This window comes from Microplitis demolitor, chromosome 6 (assembly GCF_026212275.2).
Source record: "Microplitis demolitor isolate Queensland-Clemson2020A chromosome 6, iyMicDemo2.1a, whole genome shotgun sequence".
In the NCBI taxonomy this organism is placed as follows: Eukaryota; Metazoa; Arthropoda; class Insecta; order Hymenoptera; family Braconidae; genus Microplitis; species Microplitis demolitor.
In genome coordinates, this window is record NC_068550.1 from 22773818 (window position 1) to 22797939 (window position 24122).

A 24122-nucleotide genomic window follows, 5' to 3' on the forward strand; every position below is an offset into this window, starting at 1 on the left:
TTGGAGAATTATTTTCGAATTAATCAGAATTAAACCGAATATAATTATTTAATTTTGACAAATTCTGGTTTTCCTACCGAATTAATAGAATTTACCTGAATTTAATATAATTTGAAAATTAAATTATGTTTAATTCGATCGAATTAAGTTGTTTAATCAGGGAATTCCCGAGTTATAAGGAATTGGTACAACTGACACCAAGATGTCTGCCATCTATCCCAACAAAAATAAAGAGACAAAGCAAAAATAATATTTACCATCAATTCTTTATTAATCAATAATTAATATTTATAAAATATCCTCTTTCAATATTAAATATCCATTTACACACGTAATTACTTTTATTAAATTAATTGCTTAATAATATCTACACTTAATCTATAAACTCCCTCTAACCTCAAAAATTAACGTTTCGTTGGGATTCGCTTATTAATTATTAAATTTATAAATAAACAATACTCGCAATTAATTATTATCTCAAAATTCACTCTTACTCAAATTAACCTCAAATCAATATAATATTTTGTTAATTATTTCTATTTACATTTATTAAAGTATTTTACATCTTTTAATAATTAAAAAAATATGACCTGTTATCATTTTAATATTTTATAATTACGTAATTTAAAAGGCGTTTTTATTTATTGATATGTAATTATTTTGTTTTATTGTCAAGTTGAGGTTATCTGTAGGCCATTTTTTCATCATTAATCAATTTATCAATACATCCATTAATATAAATATACATCTTTCGTTCATACGATTGACTCATTCCTTGCATTTTATATTTGGTATATTTACACGTCTATTAAATTAATTTACTGATTAATTAAACCGTTAATTAATGTAAGCTACCGATGAATACTGAAATCTATCGTAAAAAAAAAAAAAAAAAAAAATTATTTATACTTTTTTATTTTTTTAGATGCGGCAAAATGTCCCGAACGACTAGATCACTTTGGATCCTAATGATCCTTAAATGCTACAGGAACAAATTCAATAATAAAATAGGAAGGGGTAAAACAAAAATGTTCAAGGAAGAGCGCGGCCGCCATTTTTTTTTTTCACTTGCAGATTTTTCGTACTTCTCGTGGGCGTATTCGTTTAAATATAAAAAATATTTTCGTGCCGAATGATGGAAGGGAAGCGAATTTAGACAGCAAGTGAGGTAATTTGGCCAGGTTTTTATTTTATCGAATAAATAAAAACATTTTTAGTTAACGATAAGACGAAATTAAATTATTTAATTTTAAATTGGTCGTAACTTTGTGAGGATTTGAGATAATGTGATAAGGTCAAGGACCATTTTTATTAATTTATTTATTTACTAGATATTTACTCTATCAATTTTTTCCTAAAGTAAATATTTAAAAAGATAATGCCCAATCTACGAGAAGTAACACCGTCCAGTCTTAAAAAATTCAAACAAAAAATCCCTGTCTTATATTTTTCTAAGTACAATCTCATTTTCAAAAAAAAAAAAAAAAAAATAATAATAATAATAATAATAATAATAAAATAAAATAATGAATTATCCGGCCTCAATCTACTCGCATTAATAATTATTTAATTAATTAATTAGATATTTTTCCTTTTAATTGTCAGCCTTTGAAGCGAGTTATGATCGAAGCGCGGGCGCGGCAATTACCGGATATTTTTTTTTTTTAAAGACACGTCGTTAAGATATGTAAACATTGATAATTACGCGTATTTAATAGTAATAGTTTATATACTGCAGCCAGAAGAAACTTTATCGTTATTATGGCTCCAGTGAAAATGACAATTTTTTGGTTCTTCTTGCGATTGCTGTTGTTGTTCTTGTTGTTGTTGTTGTTGTTGTTGCGATTGTTCTTGTTCTTGTTCTTGTTGTTGCTGTGGTTGTGGTTGTTGTAGACAATCATTAGCTGCCTTTAAACCTTGTTCAAGCTCCAACAATTGTCCCATAAAATTCAAATTCGGACTTATAATGGGGCGAGCATTTTTAACGAGTTTGTATGCGTCGATCATTGCGAGGCCCTTGTGACGCATTATGTATGCAATTGCTATTGTTGCACTACGTGATATGCCGGCTTGACAATGTACTAACACACTACTACCAGCATTTCTTGCTTCCTCTGTAAAAATAAATAAATAAACCATTAGATTTGTTGCTCACATGCAAAACTCAATAGAATTTTTAATTTAATAATTTTAACTTTCAACTGTAACTCTTTAGATTATAGACATTAAAAAAATTCTGATGGATAATTTTATAGGAAATTTAATTCTCTACAAATTAGTTCCTTACAGCTATTTGCATAAACCTAGTATTTAACGACTTATAGCCAATATAACTATTCCTGAATCAAAATCCTAATTCAGAATTTCCATTTCTCAAATTCAAATTTGAAAAACTTTGTAATTCGTTAAATATCAAAGTTATCAAAAATATGATGAAATACATTTGGATAGGAAATTTAATTCTCTACAAATTAGTTCCTTACAGCTATTTGCATAAACCTAGTATTTAACGACTTATAGACAATATAACTATCCTAAGCAACATGATCACTAATTATATTCTCATTATCTCGAAGAGTTATGAGTAACGAAGAAAATAGTCTGCAAGTGAATTTATATATATATATATATATATATATTAGCACTGAGTCATACATAACGTTAATGTGTCTGGATTTGACAAGCTTAATATATATTCCCTAAGAATTGATGACGTAACAAGAGAATTTTCGGGTCTATCAATAGTCTTCTGGAGTGATAAATTTAACGACAAGGCCAACCCTCATTAAATTTATTGCTATCACTATAAATTGAAATAAATAAATAAATGTATATTTTTAAACATAATAATGATATTTATATTATTATATAAGTAAATAAATATAACGGGTCAATTAAGCATATGTGCAATCTATATATGTACGTAATTGACAACGCAGTTCAGTATAACGGAAACGGGGCATAACCAGCCGTATCCGGTGGACCATTGACTGCACACAAGACGAAAGACGAAAGGCCTCCATTCATGAGCACCATGACTCATAACTACTCTAACTCTACACTCTTTTATTGAGTTTAATGTCATATATATATATATATATATATATACATATAAATGTACCTATACAATGTACTGTTGAAGAAAAAAGTCGAGAAAATTTTAAATTTAAGTTAGAAAACTAATACCCCTGATTTTTTACTGGCTTTAACTAAGGGATCAAGATGGGGACGGTCCCTTTGTATATGCAACTGGTGGAATGTTACTCTGTGACACACATGGACTTTGTAACGGATCATATTATAGGAAATACTATTTCCAGATGGATCCTTACTGTTACAGAGTTTAATAGATTTTATGTAAATTATTTAAAACTAAAAAAGTTACAGCAGTTTTATTAAAAAAATAAAAAATAAAAGTTACCAATAAAATCGAAAGCTTGCTCGAAGTACTGCTTCAAGTTTTGATGTCCTGAATCATTCGCGGGTATTTGAAGATACGTAATACCACGTGACTCATGATAACCAGGTAATTGTGACGTAACATTTAGAACGCGAGTAGCACCAAGCGCCTGGAGTAATTGTAAATCAGCGGCATCGCGGCCGTTGCCCAAATAAAGAAACGGCAGGACACGTGACGCTGGATGGTTATCAATGTCAGCTGGCTGCGGTGTCGGCGGTCCCATTATCACCGGACATCCTGGTCCAGGACTTGGGCATCCAGATGGTGACAGAGACAATGAGTTGCCCGGTAAAAGTGTGTCCTCACAAAGGTCACGATGTCTCCGCTGGAATTCTCGGTGACCTCCTGTAACAAAGAAAATAAATAAATAACTATGACTCACAGCATCACAGCATCTGGATACAAGATTTCGTCTATTATATCCCCTCCCCCTTTTCTTAAACCAGACTTTTTTTTTTTACACGTCTAGACAAAATAATAATTGTAACTTTAACTCCCTATAACTTTTTTAATTTTCACTTAACAAAAAAATCATTTCTACAAAATTTATAGGAAATTTAATTTCCTACAACTTTTATTTGCGTAAAAATTTTCATAAACTCATTATTTACCAAGTTACATCTAATTTAAAGCAAGCCTATTCATTAATCATTAATTGAAATGAAAATTTGTTAAGCTTAAAATCGTTATAACTTTTTAAATATTAAAATTACGATAAAAATCAAAAGGACCAAATTTTTAAAGGATAAAATTTCCTAAAAAAAAGTCCTCGGGAAAATTTTTATATTTTCAATTCCCTTGAAGTTTAAGACTTCCAAAAGTAAAATCTCAAAGTCCACAATCTAAACAGAACATATATATATATATAAAATATATGTGTAAAACTGGATGGGCTTTCTCGTGATGACTCACACGCGAACCTCTATACTCTTCTTACCCTCCGTTTAACGTTTAAACCACCAACGACCTTCCCTTTCTTTTTTTTTCTTTTTTTTTCTTTTTTTTTTTTTTACGTTCATTCAAATCAACTTAATTCGGATTACACTGATGTCATTATTTATATTTAATTTATACATTAGTAAACGAGTTAATCACTCACTCAAAAAATTTATTTATTATTTTTTAAAAATGAAATTTAAAAAATTTGAAATTAAAAAAAAAAAAAAAATGATCAACATACCCCAGGGTTCGACGGATCCAAGACTTAAAACTAAACAAGGTGATCCTTTTTTTCGCATTGTTATGTTTTTTTTTTAAATAAATTACACTCAAAATTTTTTTTTACTGTTATCTCATTTGATTTAAAAAAAAAAAAAAAGTAATAATCACGATAATAAAAATAAAATGTTTTTTTTTTAAAAATTGTTTGATTATAAGTTATTAATGGTTTGTTTATATATATTTATGGTTTGTTAAAAATATTCGAACTCAATGATTCAAAGCTTACTGAAACACTGACTGCGAACTGACGAATACCTTTGGCGAGAAAACGCTGGAGTTGACACGAGACCGACGAAAGTATGACTCACCAGGGAGCATTTTCATTGGCTGGTGAGTTATGACGTCAGACAACGACGCAGCGATTTATTACGATCACTCCCGAGAACATTCGAGTTTCCACGCGGGAACTTTGAATTTTTAAGCTGTAAATTTTTTTTTTGCGGTGTAGATACAGAGGAAATTTGTTAGAGTTTATTTTAGATAATTTATGTTTTAATGAGTTGGCTGTATATTTTATTAATTGCTTGGAAATTTTAGTAATTTACTGCAGTATGAAAGTTAGCGTACAAATTTAATTTTAAAGTTTTGAGTTTTTGAATTCTACGAGCTGTAACTTTTTAAATATTCATTATACCTAAAAATATAATGAATACTTTTTTATAGGTAATTTAATTATCTAAAAATAAAGTATAATTAATAATTAATGTGAGTTGGTTATTTACTGAGTTACGAGCATTTGAAAGTAATGAGATTTTAAATTTTAAAAAATGTTTTTTATTTTTGGACTTTTTGATTTAAATGAATAACGTTATATATATTAAAAATATGATAATTTTCGTAAGATTAATTTTAAGTAAATTAAATTGCCTACAATTTTTATGTCTTTAATTATTTGCGTAAAGTAATTAGTTAGTGAGTTACAGTAATTTGAATTTAAAATTTAGTGGCGGGAGTAAAATTTTTGGGATGAATTTATTTATTTGTTTTAAATTAAAACAATAATATATGAGCTTCAATAAGTAATTACCCAAAGTTTAGTAATGAAAATATCCTAAGGGGGATAATTAATAAAAAAAATGTTTTTGTAATTAAAAATAGCTATGATATAATGATTAATTTTAAAAAATGGATCAATAATTATCAAAGTATGAGTATAGTAATTAAGTATAGGTAATTATGTTTAAACAGAAAAATAGTGTAATTAACATGAAATATAATTAGTGACTAATGATGGTCATAAATGACTCAGAAAAACCCAAAATGGTTAATGGATTATATATAAATATATACAAGAATGTTTTGAGAATTCGAAGGAAATTCCTTGTAAAAGCGACAATACAATACAATGATTCAGACTTAACAATAAAAAAAATTTATGGCTACATATATATAATATATTAAAATAATAACAATAGTTTATAATTACAAATGGAAATTCCTGATGGCGTGAGTAATTTAATTTATTAAAAATATTATTGGGAATTAATTAATATTTTATATTGTAGAAAAAATTTTAAATGCTGTAAATTATAATAAGGGTGATTAGGATACATATCTATATATATATATATATTTGTAATATATGTTATGACGCACGCAAAATATTTTCAGCCGTGATCTTCGAGATCGAGGTCGATCAGGACAATAACTAAAACGATATATATGAGCACTTGAGATTTAAAAAAAAAAAATAAACAAATAAATATATAATGATGATAATAATAATAAATGATACTTGATTGACATGACCACATGACCTACATCATTGTTTAATGATGTATCATCGTCATTTATATTTTATTCCGATCGAATTTCAATCTTCATATATTTTTTATATGTAACATGTCATATTTTTTTTTAAACCTAATAATTTTTAAAAATAAGAACAAAAGTAATTTTTATTAAAAAAAAAAAAAAAAAAAAAAAAAAAAAAAAAAAAAGTGAGAAAAAAAATCAACAGGTAAAAATGTCTCGACTTATGAGTCATTTACAATCGTCGAACACCTGGACATGACCCTGAATGATTCGCAGCAACTTTGTCTCACTCATATTTATATATATATATTTTTTTATTTTGTCTTTCATTCTTTTTATTTTCTTTTACGCTTCAACTTAACGTATAGGGGATTCCTATTTATATATGACACATATGTATACTCATGTTTTTTATTTATATTGCTCTGTATTACTATTATTATTCATAAATAATTATAATATTAATAATAATAGTAAAGTAAAATTTTTTTTTTTTATTCCGAATTTCAAATTTTGAATGAAATTAAAATAAAATTTATTAAGTAACTTATTTTCTTGAAATAAAATCAAAACAACTCAATTAAAAACAAATAAAATTTGTTTTATATTGATAAGATATCAGTTTTAAAATAAAAAATGATTGTTTTGTATAATTGATATTTTAGTAGTGCGATATAAGTTACGAAAAGAAAAGTAATCAATTTTTTTAAATTTTTGTCCTTTACGTTGCAACTTTAAGAACATTGGAGATGGATAAAATTTTAATAAAACTTTTTTATAGGAAATTTAATTTTCTTTATATTTTTTGATAAATTCAATTTTTATCGAGTTACAACCAATTAAAAGTTACTTACTGACTAAATTTTATTTCATAATCTTTATAATTAAAATTTAACTTGTAACTTTTTACTAATCAGTTATGATAATAATCAAAGAAAGTCATAAAAACTTAAATTTTCTATAAATAAGTATTGATTTAAAATTCTTATAAATTCAATAACTGAAAAGTTACAATTGTTTAATTAGTTTTTAAAATATTAGTTATATATAGAAGCCGACGAAATAATGACGTAGAGAAGAAATAAAATTCAGGCTGATTAACCTGACCCTGATTATTATTAAACTTAATTATCTATTAAAGTTTACAGTTGAAAAATTAATTATCGTTTTTTTTTAATTAACAACTCAAGTTTAATATTTTTGTCGATTATTTTTATCTTGAAGTAAAAATAACAATGACTTTATTAATTGATTAATATTTTTAGATAATTTTTATTTTCCGGAACTTTGGGTATAAACTTCTTACAGCTGTTTTAAATTATTAAGAGTAATTCAAATTTTTTTCGAAAATTTCAGAAAACATGAAAAGCTAATTAATTATTAAAAAATATATAAATGTTATGAATTTGTTTCATCATTGATATTTATTGTTCATAAAATTGAGGTTAAAAATTAATAATCAAAATTAAATATATATAATAGTAATCACTAGGGCCAGGATTTTCGCTTTAATTTAAAAATGATAATCAATAATTAATGGGATCAAATTTTTGATATTACGGCAAAAATATTGGTCGTATCAAAAAATTTTTTAAGCAAAAGTTGTTCGAAATTTAATTTAAAAAAACAAATGTCTTTTATAATTTTTTCTTAGGACTAATAAGAAAGCCGTAATTTCAAAATTAAGATTTTTGTAATCATCAAAAATTCGAATCATTCATTATGAATTTTAATTTTTGAATTACGGTGAAAATATTAGTCGTATGAAAAAATTTTTTCAACAAAAGTTATTCGAAATTGAATTCTATAAAAAAAATGTCTCCTATAATTTTTCCATGGGTCTGATAAAAAAGCCGTAATTACGAAATTAAGATTTTCATAATTATCAAAATTTTGAATCAATCATTATGAATCTTAATTTTTGAATTATGGTGAAAATATTGGTCGTTTTAAAAAATCATAAGAGAGATTTTTTTTATAAAATTGAATTTTCCACAACTTTTGTTAAAAAACTTTTTTGATAAAACCAATATTTTTGCCGTAATATCAAACATTTGAATGATTCATTTCAAAATTAAGGCTAAAATCTTGTCCCTAGTAATCACATCTATGTTCGATGTCGTTATCATGGACACCAGCATATCATGAGCCCACTCATTACATCTTCGACAAAAAATTACTGCAGTGTCTTGTTCGCAAAATTAAAATTTTAAAACTTTCACTGACTGTTACTGAAAAAATTTTTTTTTTACTTATTTCGAAAAAGATTCAGCGTTTGTATGCCGGAAAATCCATTATTTTCTTAACGATCTCACCCCTCCCCCTTATATATATATTTTATGAATAATATACTATAAATATATACAGTGTAACAACTAGAGAAACTCGCGGAGTTTATTTATCCACGGGTAAGCTTTTTACCACCCTCGTGGTGACGTTACACGTGCACGTGGTATCGAACCACAAATAGACGTTAAAATTATATGCTGTACATTTCTATTGTGAGTCATCGAGTCATCATATATGATACACTTATTTTCTTTTATCATTTGTCCTTGATAGAAAAAAAAAAAAAAAATATATTTTTCCACTACTACGATATCAGTTATTAAATCAGTTTTTTAAACTTTGACCTATAACTTTTTAAGTATTCAAGCTACGAAAAAACTTTTAAATACTTTTTTATATAAAATTTAACTCTCAAAAAATTTGTTCCTTTAACTTTTTACCGTAAGTCTCGAAATAATTAAGTTATAGCGAATTATAATTAATAAAATCGCGCGGCAGAAAAAGTAATTTAAAAAAATGTAAACTCAAATGAGTATTACCGTGATTCATATATATTTTTCAAAGCATGCTAATAACCTTCGTCATAACATGAACATTTGACACGTGTGCAGATATATATTACAGTTTGAGTAATGCTTTATTATTTAAAAGATCAACAATGACATCACTCGAGGCTGGAAAATTTTTTAAAATATAATTTTATTTATTTACTTTTTATTTGTTGTATCATAAATTAATATAAGGAACTCTTTTTAAAATCAATTGAACGCATTTATAATTTTAATAAAGTCTATGTACACATACACATAGGTATAGGTATATGTATATGTATATGTATATATAAATGTATAAAGACAAGAGTGAGGACGTTGGCAAGGCCGAAGGCGTCGAACGAATGACTGCTTGTTAAAGAATGTTGCCTGAGCAAGATTTTAAATCAAGAATAAGAAGTTTTAAGTTAAAAGTACTTTGTAGTCGCGTATCCAATCATATCTCGCCGGTTTAGAGACACTTTAAATATATTTTTTATATATTTTTATAACGGTAATCAATTCGATGGAACTTTTTTTTTTTTCTAAATAAATTAATTTATTAATTAATTAATTGAGGAGCGAAACAATTGGGGTTCGTTGTGATTTGGGGGATGGAAAATTTTCGAAAAAAAAAAAATTTCATGATGTCTGATAGATTTAAAATTAAAAAAAAACTAAAGTAAAAATTAAATTTCGAAAGAAAAGCTGGATTCGTTTGATAAAAATTTTTGGGTGAAATCTTTTTTAAAGTTGTTGAAAAAAAAAAAAAAAAAATTTAACTAGTGTTGATAGAAATTTAAATTTGAATTTTTTAAGAAAACTTGAGTGGAAATGAACTTTTGAAAGAAGAGGATGGAATTTTTGGAGTTCTTTTTTTAAAAAAATTATCTCATCAAATTTCCCACGATTCGGGATTCTCGTCATATAAATAAATAGTATCTGATAATTATTATTATTTAATAAAATATGTTGGTTTGTAAAACAACCCTTAAGTATCAAAATACCAAACTTAATTCAATATTTTTTCTTATTATCCCAATTTGATCTCCCCCAAGGCAAAAAATATAATGCAGCATTAGAGATGACTCACCAGCCTATTATAACATCTCTGGACCGTATATATTTTTTCTACTTTCATTTCATAAATATATTTTATTTATTTTTTTATCGACTTAGGTAATTTATTTAAACATAAAGAAATTGTTATTTTTATGTAAGCGATGAATAAGCTGTACTATGGACTGTTGCTTAATTCATATGAGATTCAAGCAGGTACCACACCTTGCTTTGCTTTACATTACATTACATTATAACTATATTTTGTTTATATATATATATATATATATTATATATAATGTGTGTGGAGAGTGCTCAGAAGCGCTTAGTTATATTCACGACACAATAATGTTACGCTCCGATAATAATCCTGCTTTCGCTTGCTATCACCAGAGTCTTTGCTCGTGAGACATAACTGCTTACTAGTTCACTTGTTTTTAATTATCTATTATCTATATATTTAATATCTTATAATTTAATCTTTAGCTCGAGACAATAGAAAAAAATTTTGTAACATTTCATGCCTTCTTTTTTTTCTTTTGGATTTTTTATGAGCATTCTCTAGGACTATTTATTCGATTTTTTAAATTTTATTCTACAATTTAGAGCCTACCAAAATTGTGCTTTTTAGATTTACTTTTTCAGCTTCCGTTTAACCCACCAGATATTTAAAAAACGATAAAAATTCCTAAACCGAAAGCTTGAAAACCGAAAAATTACTCAAAAATGAATTTTACCACGTGGATTAAGTACTAGCCAATAATTAATCGTACACGTCATCACTATGTACTTGAATGAATAAGCCCTTGACGGAAACGGGGTAGGTTGTGAGTATCCCTAGATGGGGATGCATCAAGTTTTTCCGTCAACCAAACGTGAAATAAAAAAAGTAAACCCAGTAAAGGAGAGTAGAGAAAAACATAACGGGGGCGATCCACGGGGGATGTTAATAATAGCCAGTGCGTTAGTCATTGATACACTTTTAAATAAAATTTACTGAGGATATGGGTGAGTCACAGTCCAAGTAATTGTAATCGGGAACAGCTGATATGATCCGAATGAAAGAGAAATTAAAGTAAAGGTCACTGACGGTTTTTATTGGTATGGTTTTAAAAATGATTTTTGATGGTATGCTGCTGCTGTTGTTGTTGGTTCCAAAGAACCCTCGAAAGGGAAAGGGTATTGCACAATAGCATCTACACAAAGGGATTATTTTTCAATAGATTTCGGTTGTAGTATAGTGCATTGGGTTGAGTTGAGTGCACATAGAGTACAGTAGGTACAATACTACAGTGGATGACTAATTCCTCGTCACATGACATCACTGACAACACTGACACTTTACTTGGCTCTCTTTTAATGGGAATTTCAGTTTTCGGACTCTATTCATCAGATATACGCAGCCAATTTTCACTTCCACAATGACTTGCTCCGATGAGGGCTATGAGTAATACAATGACAGGTAGTTTTATGCCAAGTACTCATAAACTGAGTCATAGATAATGCTTTCAGCAGATACTGCTATCTGGTTTTAAATATTTTTCAGTAAAGATGACTAATAGATTTTCGGAATTTCATTTTTGGTAATAGGGTTCAAGTCTAGACTGTGAGATTTTAATTATCGCGAGTCTATAAGTGCATGGTGATAGCAAGAAATACCAGGATTAAGTTTTACAAGATAAAGAAAAAAAAATTATAGTTTTTGGGGTAAGAAATGTTTACCCACCCTAATAAATATTCTTAAAATTTTGTGTGAGATATTTTGAAAAACTTTTTTCGATAATTATATTTAGATCCAATCATCGCTATAATGAAAATGACTATCAGATAAAATCAAACAAAATATATGCTCTACTTTTTAACCAAATAAAAAAAAAGTAAATACTCTTTTGTAAAAAAAAAAAATAAAAAAAAAAAAAAAAAAATGTCCTACATTTTTATAATCGCATATAAATATTATTCTAGAATCTATAGATACAAAGCGATATAAAGTGAAAGTGATAATAATTTGATATATAAAAATAAAAAAAAAAAATATTTGAATAAAATGTCAACTGATGCAATTGATTATCTTGTAGGTAAATCCATACCAGCAAATTACGACAGACAAATGTTATATATGTGTATATATGTATATATATATATAGATTTATAAATAACTAATATAATGTAAGGAAGCAAGTGTATCAGTTTGGTATGGAATGACTCAGAGAGAAAGTAAATGGTTACTATGTATACGCTATTCACTCATTTTTTTTCTTTCTTTAGCTTCTTGTGTCACTAAGTCATTTATTTAGTTCACTGAACTTTTATTTTAGCTTTTACAATTTTTAAATAGAAATTTCAAAATATTAATTTAATATTATTTTTAACTAAAATACATATTTCATCTTTCGTACCTTATAACTTTTTATGTATTCATCCTACAACTAATTTCATTACTACATAATTTATTCAAAATTTCCTTCTCTACAAATTAGTATTCTTAAAAAATTTTCATATTCCTAATACTTTCCAAGTTACAGCCATTTTAAGCAAGAACTGAACTCGGTACCAAAATTTGAATTTTCAAATTTTTGAATTAAATCTTCAAATCTTTGTAACTTTCAAAATATTGACTTTATAAAAAAAATATATCAAGACATAATTTATGAAAATTTCTTTTTCTAAAAATTATGTAATCATAAAAATTACAGTTAACTAAAAATTTAGAAAGTTAAAGGCAATTATTACTATTATAACGACACTATCTTCCTAAATTTCCATTTTGTTACTTTCTTATCACTTCCGGTACATTAGCTTCTGATTCACCACCACCACCACAACTTACCCATTAAACTAAATAATGAAAGCACATTGAATACAAACAGTGGCAATATATAATAGAATTGTATTGATATGAATAGGGAGTAGAGTCACTATCAAACAATGAGACCATTGTCGTTTGCTTCGTCATCTTTTTATTTACTACTACTACTATTATTATTATTATTATTATTATTATTATTATCATCATAAATTTTTTCCGCTATTACTATAACTAGAAAATTAATATCGCTTGAATGCACATCTGTTCATCTTGAGCTCCATTAAAAGCTTGAGGTCAAAAAAAATCCGATGACGTAAAATTTAATAGACTCAGTAAATAAAAAAAATAATAATAATAATAAAAATTAAGTAATGTAGGATTTTAATGTCGAGATAATTTTGTATTGCTACATAACATCTCCGAGCTTTTACTACTACTATTATTTTTTTTTTTTTTTATAAACGCGTGCCACAACCTACTTTACGACAATCCAAAGGTCATTAAAGTTTAATTCATGTTAATTATATTAACGTACTTACTTTATAAGGGCTTTTTTTTTGACTAATTGTTGACTGATAATTACCTAGTTCCGAAAAACGATATTTAAAAATTTATTTTCAGTTTTTGAAATTGTATAATTTTTTTTTTGATTCTATAATTAGGATTTTAAAAATTCTTTTCTTTTTAATTTAGAAAAAAGCCTAAAGAATATGATCAAATTTATGGCGACTCGAAAAATAGTACTTTCATTAAATGACAGTGAAAAATGTAACTATATACATGGGATTCAAAATTTGAATCTCACGGTTTCGAAACTGAAAAATTATCTTATAGCTAGGGACAAAAATTTTTGTCTTAATTTTGAAATGAATCGTTCAAATGTTTGATATTCCAGCGAAAATATTGGTCTTATAGAAAAAGTTTTCGAACAAAAGTTGTAGGAAATTTAATTTAAAAAAAAAATTTCTCTTATGATTTTCTTATATGACCGATATTTTTACCGTAATTCCAAAATTAAGATTCATAATGAATGATTCAAATTTTTGTTAATTATGAAAATCTTAATTTTGGAATTACGGTGAAAATATTGGTCGTATAACAAAATTATACGAGACATCTTTATTAGAAAATGGAACTTTGAACAACTTTTACTTAAAAAATTTTTTTATACGACCAATATTTTTGCCGTAATATCGAAAATTTGACATCATTAATTATTAATTGTGAATTATTTAATTAAGGAAAAATCCTGACCTCACTTATAGCTTTCTAGATAACGGATTTTGATAATTTTTTTTTTCAAAATCATAGAAAAAGGTCAAAGAAATATAATAAAAACTATTGTGCATGAATATTTGGTAACTGGACCGTAAATTCAAAAGGGGAAGTAATTGTAACGATCAAAAATTCAACTTTTTTTATTTTGATCTCCAGAAACTCTTTCTCTTTTCTTGCAATGAATTTTCAAAAATTTCTTTTTAAAATCGGAGTAAAAACTTTGCAAACTTATTTCATCATCAAATGTATCATATATATAAGACATATACAATATTAATGTACAAAAAAAAAAAAAAAATTACGATGACAACGATGCCCTGTACTCAATGACTCATACGATCCTCATAATTTTATAAGACTTGAAGTTATACATCCATCAGTATATTTATTACACGCATACACTCCCTGACACCCGCATATATATGTGATTATTTATCTGTAAAGTGTTAGTATGTCTAAACGATTGCATAACTGGTCTCTTTTATCTAAAAGTTTGCTCTTACATCAAAAGCTTCCCTCTACACTTTATTCTTACCCAATACAACTAACACTAATATACCAACATACATATATATTATATACTATGAGCTTTTAAATTTTTAGATGTGACTCATACATTTTAGGGCTGCCAGACTGACCCGTACTATTTAAATTAAAATAAGATATTTTTATTCTGTCATATAAAAACAAAAAAAATCTGGCGTTATAGTCAATTGTTTCAGAAATCTATACTTCATACAGATAATCCGCTTGTAATTATCAGATAATTGTTTGTCAATTTATGGCTATTGATACCTTATCGTTCATATACGTGTTAAGATATTAGTTCATCGATATATTTAATTTAATTATTAAATATAGCGAAATTTTTAAAGGAAATTTAAAATTTCATTACAACTTTTTATATTAAAATCCCCATAACTTTTAAAATATCATTCCTACAAGAAAATTTATCCTTACATAATTTATTAGAAATTAAATTTCCTACAAATTAATTTCTAACAAAAATATCGATATAATTTATATTTACAGAGTTGTAGTCGTTTAAAATAAATTAACTTTAGAAATATATAAAAAAACAAGAAAAAAAAGTAATTTTATGATAAATAATTAAATGTCAACTTAAAATAAACATAACATATATTTAATTAGATGTATAGTATAATAAAAATATATAAATTGCAAGTAGACATGACTGGTGCGCAAATTCAGCTTGGGCTATTCGCGTCGTCATCTCAACAATGACTCATTTCTATGAATAGAGATCCCTACTACTTGCCATATGTAATTTTTATATATATATATATATATCATATACATACGATATTATTGACCAACATTTACAATTTTCTAGATAAAAAAAAAATTTCAATTCTTATTTATGGTTTTCTTTTATTTTATAAATATATACACGGAAGTATTGTTAGCCTTGATATTTATAATATTTATTATAATAAATTAAATATGTTTACTAAAGTTATTGGCAAGTATTTTGCTTATACTTTTATTTTACGCAGTTTAATAAATTTTTCGTCACGTGATAAACTTTGTATAAATATATATATATATATATATTATATAGATGTATGTAGATGGATATGAATGCGCAGTGTGTGAGATATAGATGATTAATAATTAATTTAATTTGAACTTGTTATTTGACCTGTCACGTTTACTTGCACATTTACTTTGTATTTAATTAAAAAAAAAACTCACCAAGAAGAACAACAGGTTCTTTTTTATCTTCAATAAGTGCAGTGAGTACCAAAAAAATCGGATGTTCTTGGGGCAAATGCTCCAAATCATCAGTACAGTCATCATACAAAATAACTTGCCGATAATTTTTACGTCTCAATAAATCTTTGTCATTTTTTTCAGGCGCGAGATCCGCGAGTGTTACTTTTTTCTGCATCAATCGCTTCCTATTAATTCGGTCACAGCAATTTAAATTAATAGCACCACGAATATGATTCGTATTATAAACCGTAAAGGGCCGGCAGTCAAGCAGAACCAGATCCGTTGACGTATTAATTCTGCTGGCGAGAACGTCAGGTTCAATAGTCCGCGACTTGTGCAAAATTAATTGTCGCTGCAAGTTTCCACCGTCAGGTAAACAAGGACTCGTTGGTAAACTCCCGCCTCCCATTTCACCAGAGCTTACGTCAAGTTTTGAACGTTTTGAACACGAACTGGTGGGTAAGACACTTCTTATATAATTAAAATGCTGGTACTGAAGATTGTACGAGTGTTGATTATGCATGCGGTGTAAATCATCACCAATATCGATACTGTTTGTACTTCCGCCGCTTGCATCCTGATTGCTGCTGCTGGAGGATATCGTCGAAAGAGTGGGAGAAGTCGGCGTCATTAAGTAACGCTCAGTTGGACCCGGTCCTGGTTCAGAGAGGCTCCGATTTAATGCCAGTTTTAAATTATCGCGGGGACGTGAAACGGGTTCGTAGACTAGGGTTGACATTTTTAGGCTTTTTTTGTTTGAAACTTGGGCTGACGGTGGTGCTGATACTGAAAAATATATAAATAATAGTCATTATTAATCATGCATGTTGATATTATCCATAAACTCTTTAAAAATTTTTAGGCAAGGAGAAATTTACGGTAACAATTACAAAATATTATACAAATGGTTCCTATAACGTATCGTAACTGATTTTTTTCAAGTATCGATTATAGAAATGGCACCCATACAAATTATAATAACTATTCCCAACTGTATAGTTTTAATTCCGATAGAAGACATGGAGATGATTCCTATGTCAACTGTTACCATATATCATGGTAATGATAACCATAACATTAGAATCATATGGGGCACAATTGAATTCAGTTTTAAATAAGTGGATTTGCGCACAATTACTTCACATGACTCTGTCGTAACTATTATTTTAAAATTATATATTTACACAGTGAAAAAAAAAATGGTAACTATTACCATTGTGCAATAGGGAATGATAATTGTACTATTTGTGATAATCATTATTATGGGAACCATTTTTTTTTCGTATAGTAATATTTATTATTGCTCATAGTAATAGTTACCACCTGGATAATAATATTTCTTATATCTGGTTTGTTAATTTTCTATCTGAAATAGGAATGATTATCGTCTCGGATAAATATTATTACCATACCCGATAGGAGATGTTAACATAAAAGAATAAGAATTTTTAAAAGATTCAAATAATGTATTATAATTTATTCCCATGCTATCATTACCGTGATTCATAGGATTTTTTCCAATAGGTACACGGAAAGAAAATTCTATCAAAATTTACGATGTTAATATCGTAATCGTGGACTAGGCTTTTATCAGCGTCAATTTTAAAATATATTATTTCAAAATTTACTATATGGGTTATTATATTTTGTTACTATTTAACATCGTAATTTTAACAAAGACTTTTACGATTCAAAATTATTTCAAAAATTATAATTCAAAAACTATATTTATCTTTCTATGTACTTTTGAATAAAATAAATATTACAGTGCTGCCTCTGTTACAATACGATGTAACCTCGAAAAATTACGATAATTTATCGTAATTTTTAAATATTAACTGTGTCCTCCGCAAGAGGCGCTCTCATGAGTTATGAATGTATATTCAAATCGTTTACATGGACCTTAAAAATAAGTTAAAGTGTAAGCCCTCAGTGACCGAGTGGTTCAAGGTGTCCGACGCTTCGAACTCAAAGGACTTGGGTTCGAATCCAGCGTCCGGACGATTAGTATTTTATTCTCATATTTAAAGTTTCTCTTTAAATTTTACGATATTTACATGGTAATTTATACTAGAGAGTTTTAAGACTTGGTATCATTTGTCTGAAGTATTATTTCTTAAATGAAATTTCCAACGGTACATCGTAAAAATTACGATTTTGAAAGTTTAGTCCACCACTACAATAATCAATCGGATAAATTACGATATTATTATCGTAAATTTTACTATGATTTTCTTTCCGTGTATTGAAATTAATCCCAGAAATTATGGATGCATATTCTATAATTTCAAATAATCACTACCATAAGGGTATGGGATGATATTTCATAAATGCACTAGGAACAGTTACCATAAGCTTGTTTTTGCATTATTGTGTTTATACTAAATTATTATTTATAACAAACAATCAGTAAAAATTTAACTGATAGATTTAATGATTTAATTTGAGTTATTTAATCAGTGAAAATTATTTATGTTTTTACTTCAATGATGATGAACTAACTGTGTGCTCCTAGAATTTATTAAATATTCATATTATTTTAAAATCACTGTTTGTTTCCGCGAAAAGGTAGCTGAGTATCCACTAAAATTCACTGCTCGCTTCAGTAAAATAAAATTTTTGATGAGTGCAATCTCATGTCATATGTCAGAGTTATAATTATTTTTGTCAATTAATTATCATGTCATTGATAAATTAATTATTATTTTAAAATTATTTATAAAAACAAATTAATGAAAAAAAAATATTTCAGTGAATAGTATGAATGATAAATAAATATTTTAACTATAAATTAAAAATTTTTTTAATAAATTTCACTGATTGAATAACTAAAATTAAGTCATTAAAAGGAGCAATGAAATTTTTACTGATTGTTTATTAAAAATATTAACTTATTAATTTTCAGAGAAAAATAAAAATTTTGAATATCAATTTATATTAATAATTAATGTGAATACATGATAAGTATTTTTTTAATAGTGTAAATTATAATTACTAATATTTATCAATTATCAGTAATCACTATTATTATTATTACTATTTATTACGACTAATTTAATGAATAGCATTAATAGTAATAATTATTACCAGCAAGTAGTAAAAAAATTCTTAACATTAATTATTATTAATTGATGATTATAAAAGTTGCTAAATAAATAATAATAATCAACGAAAATATTTATAATTATTAGTGACAATAATTAGCACTCAAAATTTATTAAAATTAATAGTGAAAATAATAGTACGAGTTATAAATATAAAACTATTAATTTAATAAAAAACTATTTTATGATAATCAAACAAAATTCCTGATAATAAAATCCATTTACAAACAAAAAAATCTATAAATAAATATTACGACGATAAAATAAAACAAAAAAAAAAATTACTATTAACATTAGACCATGATACGATATATATATATATATATATATATATATATATATTCCAGGACCCAGATGACTCATACCCTAATATTAGAAGGTGAGTACGTCTCATCTTTTTTCTTTATCTCCCCCCACTTTCCCACTAATTTTTTCTTTCTCTTACTCATTCTCAGCGAGGACCTGAAGCCCAAGTTGCCTCAACTTTAAATCATTTTCTTTCTTTGTTATTTTTAAAATTACTCCCTCCAAGCTAAAACTACGGGTCGTCGTTCCTTCTTTCTTATTCGTGTATATTTTAATGTGAGTAAACGCTGAAGAATTTAAAACCAGCCTCGAGACATTTACTAACTTACAGGTGTACTTACACCTGTTTTACAACCATTTTTTATTTATTTTTCCCACTTATTATTTTACTTTTTTTTTTTTTTTTTCACCATAGAAAATTGTTTATTTATACCCAAATTAAATATTCAAAATTCCCGCTTAATTTTAAATTTTTCCCGCCAAAAATTATTTTATCTTATTACCTGATTAAAAACTTTAATTTTTTTTTTTTTTTTTTTTTTTTTTTAAATTAATCCGTTCGAACACTTTGTCACTGAGTCATTTAAATAAACACTGCACTTGTAAATCACTAGAATAAATTTTTTTTTTTTTTTAAGATATAGATAAATTTGAATAGATACTAATTGTAATTAAAGGGAGTAATTTATGAATAATTAAAAAATGAAATAAATAAATATTTAAAATTTATCGACTAATCGCGTCGAGTGTCGAGCAGTGACTGTGAGTTTGTCGTCTCGTCTCGTCGCTCTAGACCACGGGTAAAAAAGTACAACAGAGAGAGCTGCGACTGGCTGCTAGCCGTAACCAATGACCGACCAGCTGACAGAGAGAGACAAACAATATTTACTGGTGGGGTTTTAATTTAAATCCACTGGAAAAATTTACCTGTCGAATTACAAAAGAATTTTTTTTTTTTTTTTTTTTTTTTTTTTTTTTTTCGAGGGTTGAAATTTTTTTTTGTTTTAGTTAAACTAATGTTATTGGGTTTGTTAAACTAATGTTATTTAAACCTTCGTAACTTTATAAAAATACAAAACTTTAATAATAATGAAAAATTAAAATTTTTAATTATTTTCTATAATCTCAAAACTTGTGTAACTTTAAAAAAATAAAATTGACTTAAAGTCATACTCAAGCAAATTAATGTTCAAAAATTTTAACAAATAATTTCGAAAATTTAAAAATCCATTGATAAGTATTTTCCGTATATAATTTAAAGCAAACCGACAAAATAATTTGAATGAACAACTAACGAAATAATTAAATTTAGATAAAAATTTAAAAAATGAAACATCGTAGTAAGTAATCAGTTAGTTGATAACTTAAAATGTACGCTCATTAACTTTAATGATATATCTAGTTTTTAAAAAAACCGTTTATATTAGTTATGTTATGTTATATTAATGTAGAATGACGTATTTTTTATTATTGCCGTGTGTGAGACGCGTGGATTTGTATTAATGTATTAATATGTGTTGTCTTGCTCGTGGTTTTAAAATCATGCGCGCGCATGACGTTCTTTGAATGTGTATATTTACCTTCTACATACGCAAACAAACATATAAAATGATTTAAAATGGTTGATGAGTCATACCCACGACGTTTTACGTTCGTTATCTTTCTCATTGCGTTTTTATCTCTCTTTATTTCTTGGCGCACTTTTCACTTATTGTTATTATTATTATCATTATTATTATTATTATTATTATTATATTTATATATCTATAGATATTCAAGTATAGTACGCGTGTATTTGTATTTACATTATCTATATTTTTATTTTAATTAGTACACATGTACTACAACTTATTTTGTAATAAAGTCCAAGAAATAATGAGAAAATAAAATTAAATTTTTAAATTCTATTGAAAAACACTTTTTATTATTTATTTGTTATCATTATTATCATGAAAATAGTTATTAGTATTAACAGATAAAAAAAAAACTTATTATAGAATTTCGATGTAATTTTTAAGCAACTAAATTTTCCCCGCAGTTTTTAAATTTTAATAAAAAACACTTACCAAATTCCGAATTCAAATTTTAAAATTTCGCGGGATTTTTTAAATTTATTTTCTGCACGTAATTAAAATGTTTAAATACTTTTTTTTAAACCAATTAAAATTAAATAATTTTAAAAAATTTGAAATTCATTTTTATGAAAATTTTAAAGACTCGTTAAAAAAAAAAAAAAAAGAAACAAAGTTATTTAAATAAGAGAAGACATTATATAATTAATATTTATGATAACAATTATAAGATGTTGACGTAGATTATTAATGTTTAACAAAACATATATGTATGTAAGATTGGGATGAGTAAAAAAAAAGTATAAAAACCTTCGGATGATAAAATGATATGATAAAAAATGTGTATCACGATACGACGTCACTTTTGAGAAATAATGAGTTAGAATTTTCTAGTGTATCTTTAATTATATTTAAATGTTTACTGCAGTAGTACACAGAAACTTATAGAAAAAAAAAAAAAATAATAAAATTTCCAGGGACTTTTTATGTGGGAAGAATTTATTAGGATGAGTAGAAAGTTATTTAAGCCCGAGGCTTATTTTAAAACTATTAGATATTCAAATTAATTATTTTCACTTAAATATTAAATATTTACATGATTTACATATTTATTTAAGTGAGTGGGAGTTTTTTTTTTTCAAATTTGTAAAACTATTATAGTGATTTACAATTTATGAATCGATAAATTTTTTTTTTAATAAAATTATTTTAAAAATTTGATAGTTTGTGACTATGGAGTTTTGTTTTGTACTGAAGATACTTTTAAACGACTGTAACTTGGTAAATAGTGGGTTTATGAAAATTTTCACAAGATAATAATTTGTAGAGAATTAAATATTAAATAAATTATAAAGATACAAAATTTTTTACAAGTGAGATATTTAAAAAGTTACAGGAGTTTTAAATTCAGAAACAAATAAATCCGCGAAACCGCGAATTAATTTTGTAATTAAAAAATATGGTAAAAAAAATTACCTTTAAAATGTTGAAAATTAAGTCGTTTAATCCGCGGAATAGTAGAACACTTTCTCGTTAACGATGGCATACTTATATCTTTATTTTTATTATTATTATTATGATTATTAATATCTTGTCCGACAGTCAGCAGTAATTTCGGTTTATCAATTTCAAAATTCGCGGGTCGTTTTACTCCAGCTTTGATAACTTCCAGATTAACTTTGCACTTGTCCACAATTCTATCTGCAAAATAAATTCATCAATTAATAAAAAATTATTATTATTATTATTTGAAAAATACTGAGTAATTAAAATTTGTCAACATTGATTAATCATGATTGAAATATTTAGTTGCATTGTGTTGAGAAATTTAATTGCAACAGTTTTATTGACAAACAAAAAATTAAAAAAAAAAAAACATTTGCAATTGTTCTTTTTAATTTTGATTAATTAATTAATTGATTAAACTTACTATTAATATCACTGGAAGTAATTATCGGAGACCGCGAACGGTTTAACGGAGACTGAGCGTCTGTTGGTCTCGCTGTTGATATTTGAGCACTCATATTTTTTTTCTTTATATTTCTGTATATGTATATATTTATATATGTAACAAACTTGACTCTGTATGCATTAAAATAAAAAAAATTTATCATATGTGAAAATAAAAAAAAATCGATTTAATGGGTAAGTAAAAATAAAAACATGAGTCATAAATTTGAAAGTTAATTAAATTGGAGCTCGGTTTAAATTAAAAATTTTTCGTATTTTCCAAGCTGTAAAAGAAAAAAATTAATGTAATGATAATAACAATAGTAAAATTTAATAATTTAGAAAAATTAGTAATGTAAGTAAATTGTAAGCACATTGACTTGCTGACTCATAAGAGAGTAGACAAAGTAAAGATCACAATGGACCTTGAGTAAGTAGGGAGCAGGAACTGATTGTAGCCAAGGTAAACGACAATATTTTTTACTCTTTGTGCGATGCATTTCTTAATTTTTATTTTATTTCGTTTTATTTATTATTATTATTATAGAAATACGCAGCTTTAAATATAGTTTTAGAGTTAAGTTATATTTATGCTGGGAGACGGGTCCAAGACGACCTCGAGGTTAAATTTTAGTAACCAGTCATCAGATGAATATTGAAATAAGAAAAAAAAGGAAATGTGTATATTTAAGATATAACATATAAGTATAGAATTTTTTATTTATCCAAACAATATAAAATTTTCTTTCCTCGATTTCCCCACGTTGGTGGAAATACTGACCACTACACTACTGACAAATTGTCACTATTTATTAATTAATTAATATTGTTAATCACTTTTTACAACTAATAATTAAATAGATTAAATTTTGAAGAAAATTGTAAGTATTATTGTACATAATTAGAGATAAGAAAAAAAGTATTTTGTTGTTTATTTATACGACAAATAGTAGTTGAATTATTAATAATCAAAGTACTGATAAATTAGTCTATTTTAAGATTATTAAATAAAATAAATATGCATGATAATATAATTAACACGCTTTTTAAAGA

General features: G+C 26.1%; 1 protein-coding gene across 2 annotated transcripts; it reads right to left on the bottom strand.

The window, feature by feature from the left end:
• Positions 1-247: 247 nt before the first annotated feature.
• Positions 248-23176, bottom strand: LOC103575120 (dual specificity protein phosphatase 10). Of its 2 annotated transcripts, XM_053740320.1 has the most exons (5): positions 23050-23176; positions 22596-22820; positions 16118-16924; positions 3422-3805; positions 248-2114 (listed from the first exon to the last, which is right to left on the bottom strand). In XM_053740320.1, the coding sequence occupies exons 1-5, from the start codon at positions 23141-23143 to the stop codon at positions 1726-1728; spliced, it is 1899 nt and encodes a 632-aa protein (XP_053596295.1). In that variant the 5' UTR covers positions 23144-23176; the 3' UTR covers positions 248-1725. The 2 variants fall into 2 exon arrangements, with proteins under 2 accessions (XP_053596295.1, XP_053596296.1); XM_053740321.1 differs by lacking the exons at positions 22596-22820; positions 23050-23176 and adding an exon at positions 20052-20321.
• Positions 23177-24122: the final 946 nt, after the last annotated feature.

What these genes read in the sequence shown, in the direction of transcription:
- LOC103575120 (XM_053740320.1), bottom strand. Translation starts at nt 23,143, where the DNA reads ATGAGTGCTCAAATATCAACAGCGAGACCAACAGACGCTCAGTCTCCG. An exon ending in TAATTTTCAACATTTTAAAG is followed by an intron (nt 16,925 to 22,595) that starts GTAATTTTTTTT and finishes TATATTTTTCAG; the next exon opens with TATCAGCACCACCGTCAGCC. An exon ending in AGAACCTGTTGTTCTTCTTG is followed by an intron (nt 3,806 to 16,117) that starts GTGAGTTTTTTT and finishes TCTTTGTTACAG; the next exon opens with GAGGTCACCGAGAATTCCAG.